This window comes from Macrobrachium nipponense, chromosome 21 (genome assembly GCF_015104395.2).
Source record: "Macrobrachium nipponense isolate FS-2020 chromosome 21, ASM1510439v2, whole genome shotgun sequence".
NCBI classification, from domain to species: Eukaryota; Metazoa; Arthropoda; class Malacostraca; order Decapoda; family Palaemonidae; genus Macrobrachium; species Macrobrachium nipponense.
In genome coordinates this window covers 20,522,284-20,546,316 of record NC_087212.1, presented here as the reverse complement: position 1 = coordinate 20,546,316, position 24,033 = coordinate 20,522,284, and the positions used below count along the sequence as shown (strand labels likewise).

Sequence of the window (24,033 nt, the reverse complement as noted above, 5' to 3'; positions counted from 1 at the left end):
TAATAAAAATAAGTTTTTGGTTAGATTACAACAAAAATTTTGAGGTTATGATGATTTTCGACACTTTTTATGTCGTATTTTTTAAATTTTTTTAGTGACGCCTCATATGCGGAACTAGTTTCCGAGCGAATGAATACACTAGCTTGGGATGCGTTGTTTATAACAGTCCAAAAGCGCAAATAATGAAAAAATCATTGCTTGTTTCCAGTATATATAATTAACAAAACTAAGTTTCTGGTTAGATTACAATGCAAATTGCAAGGTTACAACAGTTTTTTATGCCTTTTAACGATACCTCATACGCAGAACTAGTTTCTGAGCGGAGGGCGCATAAATTAATTTACGCTATTAAACTGTATGGTAACCATAGTCAAGGATAAGGAATGCATTCTCAAACAGTATATATATCCTTTAATACAAAACGGCAAAATATCATTGAAACATTATTTCACCTAATTTATACTCTGCTTAGACTTGGATATAAAAACCATAGTCTCTCTCTCTCTCTCTCTCTCTCTCTCTCTCTCTCTCTCTCTCTCTCTCTCTTCTCTCTCTCCTCTCTCTCTCTCTCTCGCTCTCTCTCTCTCCTCTCTACTACAAAGATGTATGTTTTTTTGTATGATAAATAAATGATTTACTATTTTCAAATATTAATATTAATGTATACAGCAATAATATCAATTCATTAAAGAAAATACCATAGTGAATTAGTAAGATTTTAGCTTATATTTAAAAAATTATGGAAGAATGAAGGAAATCCCAGTCTTCTTCAAGTAACTTCCAGTAACCTTTTCTCAAGATCCAGGTACTAAAACTGTCAGATATATCAAGTTCTGTGACAGCCATGAGGGGGAAGAGCTGCAGTGTTGCAATCACGTGTTCATGAGATTTCCCCCCCCCCCCCCCCCCCCCTCTCTCTCTCTCTCTCTCTCTCTCTCATTTACTGAGACTCGAGATTTTTTATGTACTTGTACTATTTGTTTTTAATACTTTCAAATAATAATAATAATAATAACTGTATAATTACAAAATTCATATGTGATAGTATTTTAAAGAAATACAATACGTACTAATCTATCCATGTCACTTTTAATTAAGGTTAACTCTCTCTCTCTCTCTCTCTATCTCTTTTGCCACACAAGATAATAATGTGTCATAGTGGTAACTCCCTCCCTCTCTTTCGCTGGAAGCGTTATAAGTATTTTTTGAGAGAACAGAGAGAGATAAACACTCTCTCTATCTCTCTCTCTTTTACCGAGATGAAAGAATTTTTATGGTACTAGTATGTAAAACGTTTATTGATAATTTCAGTTATTTAATAATAATAATAATAATAATAATAATATAATAATAATAATAAAACTTTAATTACAAAATTCATAATGGTTGTATTTTAAAGAGATGAAAATGACCTTTCCATTTCACTTGTAAGGATAATTCCTTTTTCTCACTGAGATGAGAGAATTTTATATGGTAGATGCACGTGTTTATTATATTTTCAAATAATAATAATAATAATAATAATAATAATAATAATAATAATAGAAGTAGTAATAATACGATAACTAATTTCAAAAGAAAATTCTTCTCTTCGTCTTTTTCTGTATCAATTTCCCTATCTCATAACTCCAGTGACACTCGGAGCTTAACAATGCCATACAATGGTCAACGAATTTAATGGTTTTATGTTTTTATGTAATCTCTCTCTCTTCTCTCTCTCTTCTCATCTCTCTCCCTCTCTCTCTCTCTATCTCTCTCTCTCCTCCTCTCTCTCTCTCTTGTATTTTAATGAAAATATACAGTAATTTGTGAATACACAGTGTTGCACATGAAAAAGTAAATTAGTGATAATTTTAGAGATACGGCCCTAAGAAAAATTGCAAATTAGTGAAATTTTCCCTGTGGACATGTTTTCAAGAACGTCGTTCCGGCTTACGACCATTTTCGGGTTACGACGCATCTTAAGAACGGAACCCCCGTCGTAACCCGCGGACTGCCTGTTGTATTTTATATATATATTATATATATGTATATATAATATTAATATATATAGTATATATTATATATACTATATATAAGATTTGTGTATATAATAATTATTATATATATTATATAATATTATTTATAATATTATAATATATATATATAATATATATATATGTATATATATATGATATATTATATATACATAATATAATATATAATAATTATTATAGTAATATATATATAATAAAATATATATCTATATATATCTATATCTATATTATATATATTATAATATAAAATATATATATAGATATATTATAATATATATATATATATATATATATATATATATATATATATATATAGATATATATATATATGTATATAAGATATATATATATATATATATATATATAAAATATATATATATATATATATATATATATATAGATATATATATATATAGATATTATCTAGATATATAAATATATATATATATATATATATAAAATATATTAAAATATATATATACATAATATATATATATATATATAATTATATAAAATTATATAATATAATATAAATAATAAAATATAATATATATAATATGATATATATATATTTATATATATATATATATATATATATATGGTATATATATATATATTATATATATATTATATATATAAAGGTTTTTTGCCACGAAGGAAAAAATGAAAAAAGCGAGATAGCCAAGTATTTTCAGTCCTATTCGGACCCTTTACTGAGGCAAACTGATTTTACAAAGAACAACACAGTCAAAAGAAGGCTTAATATACAAACTGACAATACCAGATTAGCCATAAGGGCGATTTTCACTCTACAGAAAGGAGGAGTCGCCAGAGGCAAGCCACATCTTGAAGGATACCCGCAGTAAACGAGTGATTCTTCCAGAAAACAGTGCATTTTGAAAAACACGGGAGCAGATACAATTTAATATCATGAATTTTTACACAAATTTTCCCAACAAAAATTATTATTAATGAAAAGATGAAAGAAAGTATAAATATATATATATCGAGCAAGAGAAAGAGGGAGAGAGAATATCGAACCAGAGAGAGAGAGAGAGAGAGAGGAGAGAGAGAGAGAGAGAGAGAGAGAGAGAGAAAATAATAACTATATACATGTGGGACTAATTTATTAGTTGTTCATTTATTTTGAGGTCCTTCATAAACATCTTACAAATATATGGGTCCAAATGGTACATTCCCAGACTAAGATTTAGGTTGTTTTTATTAGTGATTTGTATAATTGCTGATTCCAGTAAATTTCTTGAAACATAATCATTAGATCTAGTAATTACCGAGGTATCACCCCAATTAATACAATGATATTTTTCACTCAGATGGATAAACAGTGCATTTGAAGTCTGGGCTGTTCTAACTGAATACATATGCTGCTTAATCCGAACACATAAATTTTTACTAGACTGACCAACGTAAAACGATGGGCAATCCTTACAAGGAATTTTGTAAATTATGTTGTTATTTGTTATGGGACTATTCTTAATTAGCATATCTTTAATGGTATTGTTATAAGAGAACACTACATTAACATTAAATGATTTAAATATTGATTTTATGGTTTCAAATCCACGAAAATAAGGTAAGCTAAGTACATTTTTGGGCATTTCTTTTTCATTAATAGCAACATTATAAAACTTTTTGTGAGCTTTTTGATAACATAAATCAATTAAATGAGGTGGGTAGCAGAGATCGTTTCCTATCTTTTTTATGTATCTTGGTCCAGATATTGTGGACTCGTGATATGCAAAGTGCGTAGGAACATAGAAGAAAAAATTTAAATTTTAGCTTACCTTATTTTCGTGGATTTGAAACCATAAAATCAATATTTAAATCATTTAATATTAATGTAGTGATCTCTTATAACAATACCATTAAAGATATGCTAATTAAGAATAGTCCCGTAACAAATAACAACATCATTTACAAAATTCCTTGTAAGGATTGCCCATCGTTTTACGTTGGTCAGTCAAGTAAAAATTTACGTGTACGGATTAAGCAGCATAAGTATTCAGTTAGAACAGCCCAGACTTCAAATGCACTGATTATCCATCTGAGTGAAAAATCTCATTATATTAATTGGGGTGATACCTTGGTAATTGCTAGATCTAATGATTATGTTTCAAAAAATTTACTGGAATCGGCAATTATACAAATAACTAATAAAAACAACCTAAATCTTAGTCTGGGAATGTACCATTTGGACCCATATATTTGTAAGATGTTTAAGAAGGACCTTAAAATAAATGAACAACTAATAAATTAGTCCCACATGTATATAGTTATTATTCTCTCTCTCTCTCTCTCTCTCTCTCTCTCTCTCTCTCTCTCTCTCTCTCTCTCTTTCTCTCTCTGGTTTGATATTTTCTCTCCCTCTTTCTCTTGCTCGATATATATTATATTTTCTTTCGTCTTTTCATTAATAATAATTTTTGGGGAAAATTTGTGTAAAAATTCATGATATTAAATTGTATATGCTCCCGTGTTTTTTCAAATTGTACTGTTTTCTGGGAAAATCACTTGTTTACTGCGTGTATCCTTCAAGGTGTGGCTTCCCTCAGACGGCTCCTCCCTTCTGTAGAGTGAAAATCGCCCTTATTGCTTGCTAATCTAGTAGTGTCAGTTTGTATATTAAGCTTTCTTTTGACTATGTTGTTCTCAGTAAAATCAGTTTACCTCAGTAAAGGGTCCGAACAGAACCGAAAGTACTTGGCTATCTCGCTTTTTCATTTTTTTCCTTTGTGGCAAAAAACCTTTATTTATACATAGCATCACGTTTTATATACTTCGTGATCAAGTTATCCACACTTATATATGTATGTATGTATGTATGTATGTATATATATATATATATATATATATATATATATATATATATATATATATACAGGCGGCCCTCGGTTAGCGGCAGGGGTTCCGTTCCTGGCCACCGACGCCAAGCGATTTTCGACGTTGAGCGATTTTAAGCCTACGGCCGCCGCACACCTTCTTTCGAAACTCTAGACCAGTCAAAGGCGCCGTAATCCCACAACGGCGCAATAAGTAAAATTATATTTATGCAGTATAGTACTATAGAATTTACTGTACAGTACATGTGGGTGTCTAGAGTATGTAAAGATATAATAAAGTTTATACAGTGTACAGGTAGCTGTAGTGTTCAGGTTATGATCATTAGTCTTACGATAGTCCGATTTTATGAGAGATCAAATTACAATGGCCTAACTTTATCCATCTTCTAGTTACATAAGTTCAATAACAGCAAAAGAGAATGATGTGTGGTTTTAACGTTATACTCGTTGCATGAACGTGTACAGCCATGAACAACCGAACGAGAAACGACTTTTTTTTTTTTTTCTAAGTACAACCGAAGTACCGAACTGGATAACATCTGTTTGGCTTGTATTTCGATCATCGTACTACAGTGCAACATTGCCGTATTTGTTATAAATGGCATTATGTATAGAATAGAACTGAGATATCTTAATGTAATAACTTTATTCACAATAGATCAGAGATCAATATAGACTAAAGATCAACCGGGAAATATACCGTTAAATTTAAACCTAGTTATAACTGAAGCTGAGAAAACTGTTCAAGCTGCTAATGACTATTATCGTACATCGGCAACAAGGATAAAACTGCAGTAAACGTCTGCCATCACACACAACTGTAGATAAAATTGGGATAAAATATTTAATCAAAACTACTGTGCTTGAAAGAACACATTTTACTGTTGGTTTCACGCCGATATAAGATAAATAACGTAAAGTTCGTATTACGATGATATAAAGGATTATTGCGAACGGAATCACGTAATTTTTTACGCAATAAACATGCCGCCAACGTAATCTGTTAACGAAAAAAATAGTAGTTCACATTCACAACGAGATATATTCAATAAATATTTCCACCTAAAAACACGCTGTATAAGGAAAAATAACGTTGTCTCATATAAGTCAAGTATATAGATATTCGTTTATGCTAACTAGAAGCAAGAGCATTCGCTCAGAATTGCGTTATGGAGAAACAAACTCGTATTCATCAGCTGATTTCAAACCACAACATTGTCCGCTCCGCGGAATACGGGCTTAAGTTTGCCGTAGTATTTTAAAATACAATAATATGAGAATACATACAATATTCTTGGATACAGTGAAATAATGTATAACTTTTTAAAGGATTTATGGAAAAGATGCATAATTAATAAAATACTGTAACACAATGCATTTTTCGGAAACGGCGGACAAGAACGAACATGAAAAACCATCCCCTGACAACGTGGAGCGTAGTTACAAAGGCTGCCTTAATTTGTATCTTATTTCTGTACAAAAATGAAATTAACTTTACGTAATATATTTTCATAAACATTTTAAACATAAAAGCATAAACATTTGAAAAATCGACACATCGATCGCTAAATTTGCACTCTTTTTATCTCGATATTTTCGGTAGAGCGGCAGACGGCGGCATACAAGAACGAACTTGAAAAAAAAAAAACGTAGTTGATAACTTGAAGGGGAGTTTCAAAAGCCGCCTGTTTATCATATTTCTGCACAGAAATAAAAATACCCTATTCGTAATACATTTTCATACGCATTTTAAACATAAAAGAATAAACATTTATAAAATCGACACATCGATTGCTAATTTGCACTTCTTTTTTTTACATCGATATTTTCGGAAGAGCGGCAGGCGGTGGCTTACAAGAAAGAACATGAAAAAATATCGTATTTGATAACGTGAAGGGCAGTTTCAAAAGCTGCCTTTGTATCATATTTCTGTACAGAAATAAAAATGCCTTTCACGTAATACATTTTCATACACGTTTTAAACAAAAGCATGAACATTTATGAATCGACACATCCATAGCTAAATTTGCACTTATGTAACTCAATATTTTCGGAAGAGCGGATGACGGCGGCATATAAGAACGAACTTGAAAAAAAAACAACGAAGTTGATAACTTGAAGGGGAGTTTCAAAAGCTGCCTATTTATTATATTTCTGCACAGAAATAAAAATACCCTATTCGTAATACATTTTCATACACATTTTAAACATAAAAGCATAAACATTTATAAAATCGACACATCGATCGCTAATTTGCACTTTTTTTACATCGATATTTTCGGAAGAGCGGCAGGCGGCGGCTTACAAGAAAGAACATGAAAAAATATCGTATTTGATAATGTGAAGGGCAGTTTCAAAAGCTGCCTTTGTATCATATTTCTGTACAGAAATAAAAATGCCTTTCACGTAATACATTTTCATACACATTTTAAACAAAAGCATGAATATTTATGAATTGACACATCCATAGCTAAATTTGCACTTATGTAACTCGATATTTTCGGCATAGAACAGCGTCAGGCGCATATATTTTACCCTAATACCTACGTAATAACTCTCCATAAAATTTGTTAATATAATTTGCATAACCTTTATGGTCTGAACGGCATTTCTACAAATGTATGGACTCGTTAGACAACGGCGCTGTTAACTGAAATTTGTGCCGTAAAGATACCTTTAAAATGCCTTATTTTTTTAATGAATATTTTTGACGACCGCCGTAAAACCGATTCGCCGTTGAGTGATTGCGCCGTTAACCGCGGGCCGCCTGTATATATATATATATATATATATATATATATATATATATATATATATATATATATATATATATACATAATAAAAGGAGCCCATAAAAACACCAAAATATATATAGAGAAATACTATATTTCAAAGACTGCTGTCTCCCTCTTCAGGTAGATGAATGAGAAAAGTTACAGATAAGGTGGTATTTATACCAAGAGGTCCATCCACAGGTAAGCCAATTTAGGTCACTCCCGCTGATAATCTTCCTTTAATCTTCGTAACCGTCGGTTGAATGAAAACCTGGTCGATAACATCTGAGTCCCATGCTCCCTTTGAGATATTCATTACCTGCCTCTCTTTTATCAAGGCCGATTCTATCATTTGACCTGCCTCTCTTTTATCAAGACCGATTCTATCGTTTGACCTGCCTCTCTTTTATCAAGGCCGATTCTATCATTTGACTCTTGTACCGGCAGTTGCTGCTATAAATTATGTGACAAATTCCAGTTGATACTATGGTTATGTTTATTTATATGGTTGAAAATAGCTGAGTTCTGTTGTCCTTACCTAACAGACCGTTTGTGCTGTATTAATCTCTGGGGAAGTGATTTTCCTGTAAATCTGATGTAAGACTGATCACAATCCAGGCATGGGATTTCGTAAACGCAAGTGTCCTTGGGGGATGCCTTTTGTTGGACGTTAATCAGGGATTTGGCTAAGGTATCTGGGTAAGTAAATGAAAAAGGGTTAGATTTTCTGAGGGTCTGGGTCACCGTCTTAATCCTGTCCAGGTGTGGAATTTTTAATTTATTGTTGGGTGTGTCTCTGGTCTTGTCTTGAGGGGGTCGGTGGAAAATTATGTTTGCTTTGTGAATTGCTTTCTCAATTATATGGTCAGGATACCTTAAAGACAAAAGTTGCTTACGAATTAGTTCAAATTCTTTTTCCAGGAAATCTGGAGAACAAATTCGTCAGGCTCTTAAGAATAGGTTGCTGGCTACGCCTATCAACTGGGAGGAAATGGAATAGATGGAAGGCACCATAGGACGATCAAGGCTATTGCAGAGAGGGGAGGAATTAGTCCTATTGAAGCAGTATTCTGGTACAATAGCACACCAAGGTCTAGACAGGATGAATCATCTGTTCCACAGATGTAAGTCGTCTTACATCTGAGATGATGCTCTGCCCACAAAATTTTAGAACTGTTAGTTTGAAAGAGATATTGGACAAAATCCAGACCCAAGATATCAATTCTACCTATTGGTGGTACCTCTTCTCCTCATGAACCTGGTAAAGAAGGTTGTGCTAAGATGAACCTTATCTGTCACTCATTTTGGGTCCTCCTCAACTACTGGAACCCATTCCTCTGTTCAGGATATGATGGAACAGGTAGAATGGAGGGCCTGCATAACCTCCAGGTTGTTTCCCGCATCTTGAATGGAATCCTAGGCTTGCTCGAAGAAATTAAGTATACGGATGATATCATAGGAAAACCCAAAGGAATGTCCAATGATAATATATTCTACTCGGACACACCCTAATTATCCTACTGTCCAAGGAATTACCTTGTTAAATAGAGCAGGGCTCACTCTGCCAACCCTGTTAAACAGGGCAGGGCTCACTCTGCCAAAGGAATGTTACTTTCCTACCGCAACACATCCTATGCAGTGATCTATTACATTGTACTGACATATGTTCAATACATTACTTCCTGAAGGAGAAACCCTATGCTGATAGAAACCACCACAGTGCTATTCTTGAACAACGCAGCTCAGAATTGTACACAACCTAACTTAACCCAATCTCAAACTCTTGAAGAATGGGAAATTCCCAACCTTCCTTTTCTAGAACTCATGAAGTTTAATGACCCGCTTCGGTAAACTGAAGCTCCAACCCTACAAGGCTAGGTTAAGATCTTCACGTCTTCAATACTTAGAAACTAGGTCAGGATGGAAGAGACTCGTTTGAAGGTGCTAGGTTAGTCTAGCAACCAACCACTTAGACTATGCTAAGTAGGTATGGTCAAGTTTGAACTGGTTAGTTTAGGTTAAGTTGGCAGACCAGGTTCAAACTGGCTTGGTTAGGCTAGGCTAGGCTAGGCTGAGACCTGCATCACTTAGGTCAGGCTAAGATGGTAATTTGATAAGTCGTAAGTAAACAGATTAGGCTAATTCCTCCACCACTTAAGCTAGGCTAAGTTGATAACAATAGAATTATGCTAGCTAGTCTAGACTAGGATAGACTAGCCTATTCTAAAAACTCAACCACTTAGTTTAGGGTAAAGTGAACAAAAGGAAACTCTCAGTCTCTCAAGAGAATTCACATAGGCAGGATGTATGGTCCAACTTTCCTAAAAGCCGTATCCATCTGGAGAGGTGGAACGTAGATCCTGCCTATGTGAACTCTCAAGAGACTGAGAGTTTCCAGCCCTGTGATTGGCCTATCAACAGCCAATCAGGAGCGTCGTAAGGGACAGGCTTAGACATCAAATGCACGGTTGATGTGAATGTACTCTAGTAGTTAACCCAGGCTAACTAAGAACCATACCACTCAGACTAAACTAAGGTAGTAAATGCAGGTTCAAAAGCTTAGACATCAACCATTTGCTAGGCTAATTTGGTACATGTCCGGTCGACTTGTTAGTTCGGCCATTCGGTTAGGCTAAGCTAAGAACTACCACTCAGATTAAACTAAGATAGTATAGGCAGATTCAGACTAGCTGGGGTAGGCTATGAATCTAACCACTTGTTAGGCTAAAAGGTATGACTGGATTAGCTGTACTACTTAGGCTTAGCTACCTAAAATGGTGAAAGAAAGAAGTTCCACCTCCTTCTTTCGACTTGAAGTTTTCTTCATGGTTTATACTCCAGTACCCAACTCAATGAGTAGGTCTGAATCTTAGTTTACAGATATAGAAACCAATTCTACTCCCAACAAAAACTGCTTTGTGCGATCAGAAACTGAAACGTGTTTCGTGAGTTATCATTGAGAGGAATGGTTCCCCAGTACTTCACAGTAACCTATTGACTAACTACAGCTAACTACAGCTACTTGCCTAAGAGTAGAAGTGTTTGGTCAATATTCTCATAGGAACAAACCCGATTGTACACAAAAAAACCAAAAAAAAACAACGGAATTCTTCTTACCTGTAATGGTTTGAAGACTTGGGTCAACCCAGAGTCTGTTAATTCCCACAATGCAGACTGTATGTGATTACTGGGTAAATCCATTGACTGGTTGTGATGGGCGCAAAAGTTGGTGGCCAGCAGGTGAATGTGGCTGATGCCACTTCAGTGCTCTTCGAACATACATGAGAGCTTAGCACATCTCATTAACTATTGCATGGACCTTATGGACGTTAAGCACTGCATGCGTTGTACAACTATAGACTAGATAGTACAACTGTTCTCGTTCTCATGGGAACCCATCACCATAGTTCTTACGAACGCCTTCTTATGGCAGTAATAGTCCTTACAGCTGCCATAGTCCTTCTGGATATCATAGTACTCACAGCCATCATAGTTCTTACGGTCGTTATAATTCTCATGGCCTTCATAGTTCTCATAGTTGTCATAATTTTTACAGCCATCATAGTTCTTATGGCTGTCATAGTTCTTACAGCCATCCTGGTTCTTACGTCCGTCATAGCTCTACGGCCATCACTGTTCTCACAACCTATGACTGAACCATTGACAACCTAAACGTCAACCTTCTAGAGTAAACTGAGCTACTACCTAATACTTGAGCTTTCTTCTTTGGAGGGATGTGACAGTCTCCGACTCGAAGACGAAGAAGAAACAATTCTTCTCCACTTGGCACGGGGATCTGTTAGAATACCTTTTTTCAAAATTTAACTAGGGCACGCGCAGCATTGCTGCGGCTTATCCTACGAGAAAAATCAAAAGCACGATGACGACGATGATTCACGCCTCCCATCTCGCATGTCTTTTCACTTTCCCTTCTAAAACTTTCAAATTCCTCTATAAGTACGAGCTACTGAAAAGAAAGCATAACTATATTGTCATCACCGAAGACAAGAGGCTGGCAGCAGTAGGCTGTCATGACATCACGACCGCCACCGTTTTGAAAGCTGTTTGGCTATGACATCATCACACTTGATAGAAAGCACGAGGTTGTTGAAGGTACTATTGCGGCCACAACAAAGAGACCCAAAATGCTGTGGCATTGTTACTTTTTACGAGGATGTGACAGTTCCGGCTCAAAGATGAGGAAGAAATTATTCTTCTCCTCTTGGCACAAAGATCAGTCACAAAGTCCCGAATTCGAGCATTCTCCAACTCTTTATAGCCGCACTAGACCAAGTTTCCATCAGTCACTTGTTTGACATTTAAAACTACTTCTTGTGCTTTCTTATGGTAGGAATTTGACAATCCTGGCTCGAGGATGGAGAAGAAACTATTCTTTTCTTGGCACGAGGATCAGCCACGAGGTCCCTATTCTCCAATGATTGATTGGCGAACGCACTGACGTCAATGTCACCGAAGCTTGTGTTGACGCCTAAGCGGAAGGAGAAGAAGGAAAGACGTGCATCTTTTCCACTAGTATGTTTGTTATTTCTTCTAACGCTTGCAATTTCTCTCAAAAACATGCATGTAACCAAATCAGAAAGCATAGTTGTAAAGTACTCTTGTACATTGAAGAAGCAAGAATGGAAGCACATCTCTGTGCAGGCCGCAGCTGTGACATCATGGCAGGCGCCATGTTTATGACGTCACTGAGCATTCTGAATGTGACATCACCACTTGACAGGAAGCGTAAGGCTGCTGTGTTATTCCTGTAGGCATAGCAACCTTAACTCAAAAGGCTGAGGTGCTGTACCATCTGCTTCTCTACAGATGTCAAAGTATTCGACCACCATTCACTGCAGATCAGGGGTAGAAGGGACCACCATAGCGTGGGACCCTGGAGGGAAGCGCGATGTCATATAGCAAATCAACTGCCCTTCAAGGTAGGTACTCCTGATAGGCATAAAATCGATTGCACACCCCCATCAACTCTGCCTCCGTATCTGGAATGAAAACAAGATAGCATTGCACAACAGGATATTCATGAGGAAGAACTTATCATTTTGGTCACACACCTGAAGATGAAGACAACGGTCCTACAGTTATGTGCAAATTACTCAGCTGGTGCATCTGATAACAGACACATGTCGTGGGGAAAATAAGCGAAGGTGAAGTTGTCCCAAAGGGAGGCTCCTATGGCGACAACAGGATAGTAAAGAAGAATAGCTTTTAGCCAAATTGGCTGTTCCTGAAAGGAGAACACAGGAGAGGCAAAAGTTCTATGGAAGGCGGCTGTGATCCGGAATAAAGCAGGTACTTTTCCTGAAGGATACCTACTACTGGGTCTTGGCTATGTCGTATCAAGTCCAGAGACTCGACAGACAACTCTTCTTTCAAGTACTGGCAGCAGTAGGAGAACGCCTGTACAAGCGTTCTTTCTATGTCCTTCCTTCTGCCTTCTTTCTCATTGCAAAGTTACAAGAGAAACATGTATATGCACTGTCTCAGAAGAGAAAGAAGAAGGCTGAGACTGTAAGCCTTGCCAAGGGGACAAGGCAGACGCCTTGTCATATTCCTTAACCCCTTGTGGACGGGTAACATACATATGTTTACATATAGCTTTGAGGCAAAGTCTGGGTAGCATACATACTACAGTGGACCGCAGTATTCACAAGAGATGTGTACCAGACACACACCCCCATAAATAGTTAAAACCCGCAAATACTTAGAACCTCCTCTAAAAACATTTATAACAGCCCTTCTTCAAAGTTAAAATACGAAATGTATACCTTAAATAACATCCTACTTCAAATATACTTTAAATTGCTATCCTATTACTGAATTAATCTCAGAGATTATTATATTATTAATATCATTTCACAGTCATCTTGAACATTTTACCATTGAAAATATTAAGTACAGCCAATAGCAGAGGAGAGAGAGAGAGAGAGAGAGAGAGAGCATTGAATCGGTAACATCATATATATCTGACCATCAAGAGTGAAATTAAGAATTATTTCAGAGAGAGAGAGAGAGAGAGAGAGAGAGAGAGAGAGAGAGAGAGAGAGAGAGAGAGAGAAACATTGAATCAGCAACATCATATATCTGGCCATTATGAGTGAAATTATGAATTATTTCATAGAGAATAATAATGGAGAGAGAGAGAGAGAGAGAGAGAGAGAGAGAGAGAGAGAGAGAGAGAGAGAGAGAGAGAGAGAGCATTGATTTGGCAACATCATACATATCTGGCCAGCATGAGTGAAACTATGAATTATTTCAGACATAGAAAATAATAATGAAGAGAAGAGAAAGAATAAGAAGAGAGCGAGAGAGATGAGAGGAGAGAGAGACTGACCGAAGAGAGAGGAGAAGAGCGAGAGAGAGAGAGAGAGAGAGAGATATGTCATTACTCATTTCTTGAAGTGGATAAAAAGACTGGGAAGGGAATTGCTATTTCTTTTATTAATCTTATTAATATCTGAAAACTGGTTATTAGTTAAAGCATTTATTTATACTACAAAACAAATAAACATAAGTGAGAGAGAGAGAGAGAGAGAGAGAGAGAGAGAGAAAACTTTTTTTTATTGTTATTGTTTAATCTCATTAAACTTAATATTACTTGAAAATTAGTACTGTAAATTATTCTTCCATCCGAGGATCTTGTGAGCAGAAGGAGATCGAAGGTGTCAGGGCTTATAAAGACATTTGTCAGTGCTTGCAAAATCAGCTCTTGGAGCATGCTTGCATGGAGACAAAGAAATACACACGTTGATGACATCTTGCTGGTTTTGTTTCTTCTTGAACTGACCCCGAGAAATGTCAAAGAAATTTCTTGCGACAGAAGTTGATTATGGCCGTTCTCTGTGCAGGATGTGTGTACATAAGTTGGTTCGATGGGCAGAACGAGTGAAAGATAGATTTTGGTTTTTGAAACAATTATCATTATTCTTAAGAGACACTGATTGCCCAGAGGAGGAGGTCCCAGGTTCGGACTCCTGCCGATTGCCAGTAAGGTGAGCGGGTAAAATATTATTTCCAAAGCCCATTTGAACTTTGTTTTGCAGTGATCTTTTCTATTGTTCCTTGTGTATGTACATTGGTTAGGTCCTTTATATTTTTGCTGCATTTTTATCCTTTAAATTTTGTTTTGGGAGTAATATGGGAAAATTCCTTAACCATCAATCCTTGTGCATATTTAAAAAAAAATTTCTGTCTCTAGAGGTATCAGTGCGAGGTCACAGTATACAGGGAACTTTGACAATGTTACTGACTTTGTTTTCTTGGACTTGTATTATGTGGATTTGTTTAATAGACTTAATGGCATAGTGCCTTTAGGAGGGGATGATTCAATTGAGAGTCTTATGTCTTATAATTATTCCCTTCATTTCATTTTAATCTCATTTTGTTTGTCATAAAAATAAAGTTTAGTTTTGAGTGAAACAGTAGGTCGAGTCTCTTGGTCTTTTTTTTTTTTCCTGAGAATCTGCACCAAGAGTTGGACTCTCGGTAACATATACAAAATGGACCATAAAAATTCTCTCATCTAAGAGAGAGAGAGAGAGCGAGAGAGAGAGAGACTGTGTACAGACAGTCGCCGGTTATCGATGTGGGTTCCATTCTCAGAGGGGTACTAATAAATATAAACTGCCATTAATCGAAAATCAGTGATTTATGGTGCCATTTCTTGGTTAATGGCACCGATAACCTGTTAATAGCACCTGAGTTAGGTATACAGTGTTCCCCCCGTATTCGCGGGGGATGCGTACCAGACCCCCCGTGAATAGTTAGAATCTGCGAATGTTTGGAACCCCTATAAAAGCGCTAAAAACAGCCTATTTTGTTAGTTAAAACTTAAGAAAAACCACTAAAAATTTTCATACTTGGTTTTTTTAATAGTTTTATCACAAAAAGTGCATTTTATGATGAAATTGATCACAAAAACCAGGAATTTGTGGATATTTCTCATAGAAAAATACCGCGAATGCGCGAATTTTCCGCGAATAATGCGGGGAAACGTTCCCGAGAGAAATCCGCGAATGTGTGAGTCCGTGAATCCGGAGAACGCGAATACGGGGGGGTCCACTGTATTATGGCACCATAACTCCATTATCGCCACCTTATGGCTCCGATAACCAAAATCTAGCCTGTTATGGCACAATAAATAAACAAAAACTTCAATGTCCTTACATCATTACAGTGAAAAAGGGTAACAACAACATATAACCACACACAAAAACAGCATGTTGATTCACAAACTACCCTAACAAAAACTGATTCGATAATCCCAAAGAAAAATTCAAATTAAAAGAAAATCGAAGTAGTGAAATATTATGAAGAAGTAAGCTTACCTGATGTCAACCTAGCCTCAAGCTATTAAGCAATGTTTAAATTTGCAATGAACTAATTTACAAAAATACTAACAGCCTGCCAGTTTGTTGTACCACTTATCAGCATCAAAAAGAATAACCAAACATAAGGTGAGGAAGATAATAATTGTAAGTAGCAGGAAATGTCTAAGGATTTCACAAGACTGAAAGTCACATGTAATCCACACTAAGTTATGCAGTACTACCCAACTGAATGCCATTTTTTGAGAGGGTCTGTTGTGCCTGGGCCAACTTCAAATACATGAAATGGCCCATCATGGTTATTCTGTTTACTGTGATACAGATGCAAACTTTTAAAAAAGATTTCTTAACAATCTATGAAAAATTTTAGCAATAAAATAAAGGATGAAAACTACAATTTCTGATTAATGTTAGCCAGTAATAATAAAATAAATATACTGATGTATTCCTATTGTACTAAGCTGTCTACACAACAATTATCAAAATGAGTTCTTAAAACATGACACTTACCCAAATAACATAATGTAGGGGAAGTAGCAATTTCTTATTGGATTCAAAAAGCTCAAAAAGCTTCTTTGTTACAATTTCCACTACTTGGGTATTCCAACCATCTCTTAACATGAGCACTAATTCATCAATATATGTAGCCAAAAAAGATGGTCCAACTGCTTTAAGTGCCCTGTCATAAATGGATATGGCTACCTTCAGCTGAAAAGGATAAATATACTATTAGCAAAAAAAGGAAATGAATTCATTCTTGATATTCATACAAAAAAAAAAAAAACTTTAAAAACAAACTCCCTCATATATATACATGGAGTTCCAATTTATTGGTGGGTTTCTGTTCAAACAGCTTGATGATACGTGAAAATCATGGATAAGTGAAAATCACCGTTAGGTATGCATTGTCACCAATACTCTATTATTGGCACCGATAACCAGAAATCAGCGCATTTCAACACCAAAAATTATTCTCAGTGCTAAACAAGCCCCATAAAACAAGATCACCAACAATCGGGGACTGCCTGTATAGTGTGTGTGTGTGTATATATGTATATGTGTGTGTGTGTATGTATGTGTATATATATATACATACTATACAGGCAGTCCCCGGTTATCAGTGATCTGGTTTTATGGGATTTGTTTAGCACTGAAAATACTTTTTGGTGTTAATAGTGTTCCCCCATATTTGTGGGGGATGCGTTACCATACACAATCACAAATAGTTAGAACCACCACTAAAAATGCTTATAACTGTCTATCTTGAAAGTTCAGATACCAAATGTATACCTTAAATAATATCCTACTTCAAATATACCTTAAATTACTATCCTATTACTGTATTAAACTTTGAGGTTATATTATTAATATAATTTCACAGTCATCTTAAACATTTTACCATTAAAAATATATGCCTACAGCCAATAACAGAGAGAGAGAGAGAGAGAGAGAGAGAGAGAGCGAGAGAGAGAGAGAGAGAGAGCGGAGATGAGAGAAGAGAGAGAGTAGGAGAGCATAATAAGCATCATCATATATCTGACCATCAAGAGTGAAATTATGAATTATTTCTGAGACAGGGAAAATAATAATAATAATAACAGAGAGAGAGAGAGAGAGAGAGAGAGACCTGACAGAGAAGAGAGAGAGAGAGAGAGAGAGAGAGAGAGAGAGAGGAGAGAGAGAGAGAGAGAGAGATCCACCAATTGCACATCAAACTGTCATTTACTCCCTCGCCCTCCTTTCTCGAAGTGGATAAAAAGACTGGGAATCCCTATTTCTTTTATTAATCTTATTAATGTTTGAAAATTAGTTATAAGGTAAATCATTTATTTATACTACAAAACCAATCAACAATGTAAGAGAGAGAGAGAGAGGAGAGATGAGACGAGATAGCAACGATAGAGACGATAGAGAGAGAGAGAGAGAGAGAGAGAGGCAACACAACACTGATCCCCCTCCTGTCACATTACTTGATATATATGACAGCTGTGGACCTCAGCCACCTCCAATTGGTACCTGGAGTTAGAAAGAAAGATGCAGAGCAAGACTAGGATTTCCTTCATTTTTACATATTTTTTTAATTTATAAACTAAAATCTTACTAATTCACTAGAGTATTTTCTTTAATGAATACAGGCGGCCCTCGGTTAGCGGCAGGGGTTCCGTTCCTGGCCACCGACGCCAAGCGATTTTCAACGCTGAGCGATTTTAAAGCCTACGGCCGCCGCACACATTCTTTCGAAACTCTAGACCAGTCAAAGGCTCCGTAATCCCACAACGGCGCAATAAGTAAAATGACAATTTGTCGAAAATTGCATTTTTCCTAACTATACAAACCTGAGGTCCTTTAACAATAGGAAGTAGCTAGCGGCAGCTAGAACGGTCGTAAGCTTCGAACAAGGGGAGAACGGTAGTTAACTGCTTGTCCGACAAGTCGCGCGGCAGGTAAACAAATCACTTTTGCTTTTGGCCCATGCAAAATACGCAGAGTGAGGGGTGGCATGAGGAGGGACTATATGTAAAGGACCTCAGGTTTGTATAGTTAGGAAAAATGCAATTTTCGACAAATTGTCATTTGTTCCGATACGTAATACAAACCATCGGTCCTTTAACAATAGGAAGACTCACTTCTTGGTGGGAGGAATCTGAGTCTTTGATGAACAGACTGGTGTTCGTCCATCCCTGGAATGCCTCCCTGGTCGTAAGAGCGAGGGAGGGATCCAAGCCTCTGTCCGATTGATCGGGGTGTGCACCGCAGGATCAATGGTCAGACCTCTGGGCCGAGTACTAAGAGAGGCAAGCGTATCTCTTCGTACCAGCAAGCAAGAACTTGTTCCTGTTTGCAAGAGACAACATAAAGTATGGGTTTGTCTCAAGCTGGCATCCACTTCCTCCCCCTTGTTGGAGGAAGTGGTGGATATACGCTCCTATCCCTAGTGAAAGGGATAAGATGGGGCTCTGTTGAGTAGCTCACCTGCATCTTGTCCTTATACAGCAGGGTGACGACCGTGTTCCCTCTAACCACAGGTAGAGGGTAGAAAAAGATGGGAAGAGGAGACCAGTCCACACTCTCATTCACTCATCCATTCTTACGGTCACACCATGGGACTCGATGCTGATCAGCCTGCGAGGGTCTGGGTTCGCTACACAACGTGTTGAGCAGCCACCACGGGTCCCAGGGAAAAAGATCCAAGGACCTGTGGGCAATATCCCGAAGGTAAAAGGAGGGGCATGTGGTCTGGTTGGACCAGACCCCTGCCTTCAGTACCTGCGCCACGGAGAAGTTCTTGTGGACAAGGCAGCATCTCCTTCGCATCGAAGGCGGTGAAGTCCATTAGGGAGGGGATTGTGAACGACTCGAACCAATCGTCAGGGACCGAAGGGTTCTGAGTCTTCGCTACGAAGTTCGGTACGAAATCGAGCGTCACGGATCCCTATCCCCTGGATGCTTGACTTTGCAGGAAAAGTCATGCAGTTCCTCAGTGGAAAAGAAGGGAATAGTCGCATGACCTATCCCTCTTCTCTACTTCGGTGATGTCCAGTACCCATACTGGTCTGTCCGTTTGCCACGAAGTCTCTCGCATCCTCCTATCCCCATGCAGCGAAGTTCTCGGCAGTGGATAGGACACCGACACTCCATGGTGGGTGTCGATGGTATGGGTACTGTGACAAGCTATTAAAACGAAGTAATGATTGCTCTGTAACAACCGAACTAAGTCAACAGCGTAGTTCGTAACTGACTCGGGCGCTGTGACAGCTGCCGACTGACTGCGTTCGGTAGGAGGCAAGTTGTCCAAGCATCTGAGTAAGTCACGTGACCTTCGCCTTTAAAGGGTTATGCGGAGAGACCAAACAAATAATGTATTTGTTTGTCACCAATGCCGGACAGCGGGGTGATGATTCTCTTAAGGCATATGCCCAACAGGCGAAAGTCAATTGCCTTCTAGGAGACCGGGAGTCCCCTGAAGGCCAAAAACAAATGTGTTCGTACATAGTTGTTGAATCTCAGCTAAGAAGGAAATAAGAAACTAAGGAAAAGAAACAACACTATGTACCGTTGAAGACGAAGGTAGATATTGAATGGAACCTACGTCTTCACAGATGAATCGAGAGAAGGATTCTCAAGATTCTGAACCTGTGCTTACAAATGACTGAAAACGCTAACCGCTATTTCATTGCTGTCCGGTGAGAAGTCGTAGTTGCAATGAAAGCGGGGTGTTCTTCGGTAATGAAAACACAGGGGAAAGCCGCCTGAAGAACTGCTTCTCATGGGCTGAACATTTGGAAGTAGAGCTGTCAGGTCGGAGAGTAGGCGATGTCTTTTGACATATCTGTTAATTCGGGTTGAACAATGAACAATTGTACACCTACGAATATGAGATATTTTGAAGACAAACTCAGATGTCTGCAAAATCATTCGCATTATCGCAGTGCGATGCAGCGGGGTGGAGGACGGACTTGTACAGACTCTGTTACCGTGCGGTAAACAGAAAAGATGAAAGAGTCTAAGAGATATCTCTGTTGAAAATTCTCGCAATGTCGAAGGCGATGGAATCTATTGTCACAGCAGTAGATGGTCCTTCATTATTGCGAGAATCCTCGTTAATCAGAGACCTAAGTCCATGATTGTTGGGCAGAGATACAGTTCGGTAGTCAATCAAAGCAGGGGAGAGAGAGACATAACCGACCGTGCATCTCGGAGGCCCAGCTGATACTGAGCTGCTATCAGGCAGTTCAATACGCAGTAGCTGAGCCTGGCCTCTCGCTGACTCGTCATCCTGAGTTGCCAGGTAATCCATTATTCCACGAAGGAATGCGTTCGGCTAGAACCACCGAGCATAAAAGATATGCTCGAGCAATTATATTTAGGCGAAACGAATTTCGGTAAATATAAAAGTTGAAATGGTGTTGTCGTGACAAAACCATAAGTATATAAAATTGAAACTGAAACTCCTGGGAGGTTGCAGGCAACCCCGAGTTGCAGTTCAATTAGAATACTTCTCGTCTAAGTCGCAATCCGTAGAATAACTAGGATATGCGCCTACCCCTCGGACAATTCAACTGCTTAGTAGAATCATGTCGCGAGGTTAATATACGTAGTATATTTATAGGATTCTGAACAACGATCTCCATCCTAAATTCTTTCCTTCAAGAAAACAAAATAAGGATTGGAGATCGAACCACCCTTCGATCTCTATCAAAGAGAGTGAAGGAGAAGTCTTCCTCGAAGGAAAGCTTCAATGGTGAACAGAATACTAAGACGATAGTTCAAGCCAAACTGGATATTCCCGTCCGTTCTTCTCTATTCCAGGTTGGTCGCCTACTGTGAGATAGTTCTTCTTCAGCAGCAGTCTTCTTCCCAATGCATAGAAATTCCAGAATTCGAGCATAGGCGAGGTTCCCGATTATCGTGTAACATATCGGGGATTCTCGTCTCGCTCACTTAGGACCGTGGTCTCGCCTAAGTGTTTGGAGATCACATAAAAAACTCGAACACTCTGAATGCGCTAGAAATTCCGTAGAATTCTAAGCAGTCTGCGAAAACCCCCACCGAATTCGTCAAACGATATCAGCTGGTGGTCCTCTCGATTCCGTAGAAATCGAGAATGGGGCAGGATCCCTCCTCAACGACCGGGGCTTACGTCAGGTAGGACCCGAAGGTCCCCCGGTAGCGCAGTCCCCAACGTGGGATCCTACAGAGAAATCTCTGTAGGATCCCTCCCCTTCCCTCGTAAGCCGTAAGGAGAGAGGGAATGGGGAGGAATTGGATACTCGCTCGCCTTCCCAGTGGAACTAGCAGTTGGAGAAGAGTAGGAGCAGCCGGCCTCTCAGAGTGTGGGAAAACGTATCGTCAGGAGAAAACGTTTTCACGCGGAGGGTTACGAACTCTCACTGTAGGTAAGGGTCTGCCGCCACTGTGAACGTCGTCTGGGTGGGGGGCTGATCGACACCTGACAGGAGAGAGCCGATACCGTCCTCCGACTCATTTCAGTCCTCGTCGTCGAAACAAAACCTCTCAAGAGGACCGAAGGAGTATTAAATATACGGTGTCCCGAAGTACACGTTAGACGCCGCTGTCGCAGTAGAGGAGGTGGAAGTAGCTTGATCGACCAGGCCAAAAACTGAGAGAGACTTCTTGTCCGGAGACGAGAGACTCTGGTTCGAGACAGAATCGGCAAGCTCCGATCGCGGCAGACCCACCGTCGGTGTTTTGGGTTCCCTCTCGGGCCCCAAAACCCCAAAAACGACTCGAGCAGAGACGTGGGCTGCTGGTGGGAGCGGCATCCTTCCGCAAGGTCATTATGCTGACGAATCAGCTTTAATGACTTCTGCAAAATTCCTCTGTATCTCGGAGTAACCGCGTCTTGCGGAGTAGGAGCCGTCCAGTCCCTCCAGCAAGAACAGATCCCGAGATACTCCTCCTTCAGAAGGAGGAACAGCGGCAGGCCCCTGACGGTCGCCTCCAGCTACTTGCGCGTATGTCCTGGTCGGTCCTAGAACCGTGCCTGGTCCATACGGCGTCATAGCGGGGAGGTCGCGTAGCGGGCGCACCTCTCGCGATCACTCCTAGGTACCTCGTCACCTCCCGGGGTAGCCGAGGAGGTGAAGGTACAGGAGAAGGCAGAACCTGACGCTCCCTCCTAGCTCGCTGGCCGTACCAGCGTGCTTGGAGGGCTTGCTGCTGATTCGTCAACCCGCCACCGCGGTGGCGACCCTCGATAGCAAGCCAGGCCTAGCCTTGCCGCTCGCCTGGGGCGAGAGGCTCGGCTGAGAACGTTCGACGCTGATCTCTAGCGTCAGGCGAGCTGTTGCTGGTTACCGTCTCCCGCCCGGTCCCGATGGGAGCGGCGGTCAGGTGACGTGCTAGGCTCGCTGTCACGGTGAGACCGGCGAGCGTCCTCTCGGCGCGTCGAGCCGCTGGTACCAGCCGTGGCTGGTACCGACGGCCGTGCGGGGGACCCCTTCCTCGCCTCAACCCGTGGCTGATCAGCGACCGTCACGTCAACCCGAGCAGCCAGCTGGTCGCTGCGAGAGCGTCCACTGGCCTGGCGAGAGTCGTCTGCACGACTCTCGCCAGTCTTCTGCTCCGCGCTTCGGTCTTGACGGCGAGCGAGCTCGGGCGTCAAAACTCGGTACTTCTCGCTAACGAGAAGCCGAGGCGGATCCTGGTTTAGCGGCAGAACCGCTAGAACCAGGCGAGGAAGTGCCAGCCGAAGCTGGTACTCCTCTGGTCCCCGTCTTCTTCTCCTTGGTAGAAGAAGAGACGGGCCCTGTTCCCGAGGGAGCAGGAGGACCAGCAGAAGAGCTCCCCGAATCGCCGGAGCGAGATGGGCCCTTAGAAGGTCCCGAAGGAGCCTTCTTAGGGGGGAAAACCCGGGTTACCAGCTGGTCGCTGCAAGAGCGGCCGCTGACCTGGCGAGAGTCACCTGAGCGGCTCTCACCAGCCTTCTGCTCCGTGCCGCGTCTTGGCGCCGAGCGAACTCTGGTCGCCGAAACCTTAGGACTGCACGGTCTCCCGAGGGAGACGTACACTCGGGATCTCCCTCCTGCGAACGAGAGACCGAGCCGGAAACCTGGCGTAGCGGCATCGCCGCTAGCACCAGGGCGAGGAAAAGTACCAGTGGCTAACCATAACTCCTCTGGTCCCCCGTCTATCTCTTCCTTACGGAAGGGGGAGACGGGCCCCGCTCCCGAAAAGGGGAGCAGGAGGACCAGCAGGAAGGACCAGCAGAAGTCCCCCCATCCCGGGGCCGGGGTGGAACGGGCCCTTAGAAGTTCCCGAAGGAGACTCTTAGGGGGAAGGCAGCCTTCTTCTTCTTCGGCTTATGGGCCTTGGTGGAAGTTCGAAGGGGAAGAGGCAGCAGCAGACGATGAAGACGAAGATGACAGCTTCCTCTTCCTCTTCCTCGTCGAGTCATCACGCAGGACAGTCGTCAGGTCCTCCATCCAGGCCGGAGCCGGGGCTATTGCCGAAGCAACACGGCCCGGAAGGACCTGGGACTGGGGAAGACACACCG

General features: G+C 39.8%; 1 protein-coding gene across 1 annotated transcript in view; it reads right to left on the bottom strand.

Moving 5' to 3' along the window:
* LOC135197829 (U3 small nucleolar RNA-associated protein 6 homolog) overlaps positions 1–24,033 on the bottom strand; it is a 277,323-nt gene that overhangs the window by 175,317 nt on the left and 77,973 nt on the right. Inside the window, exon 7 of the mRNA XM_064224974.1 lies at positions 16,527–16,724. Coding sequence (XP_064081044.1) covers positions 16,527–16,724 — 198 coding nt within the window. The remainder of the gene's footprint in view (positions 1–16,526; positions 16,725–24,033) is intronic.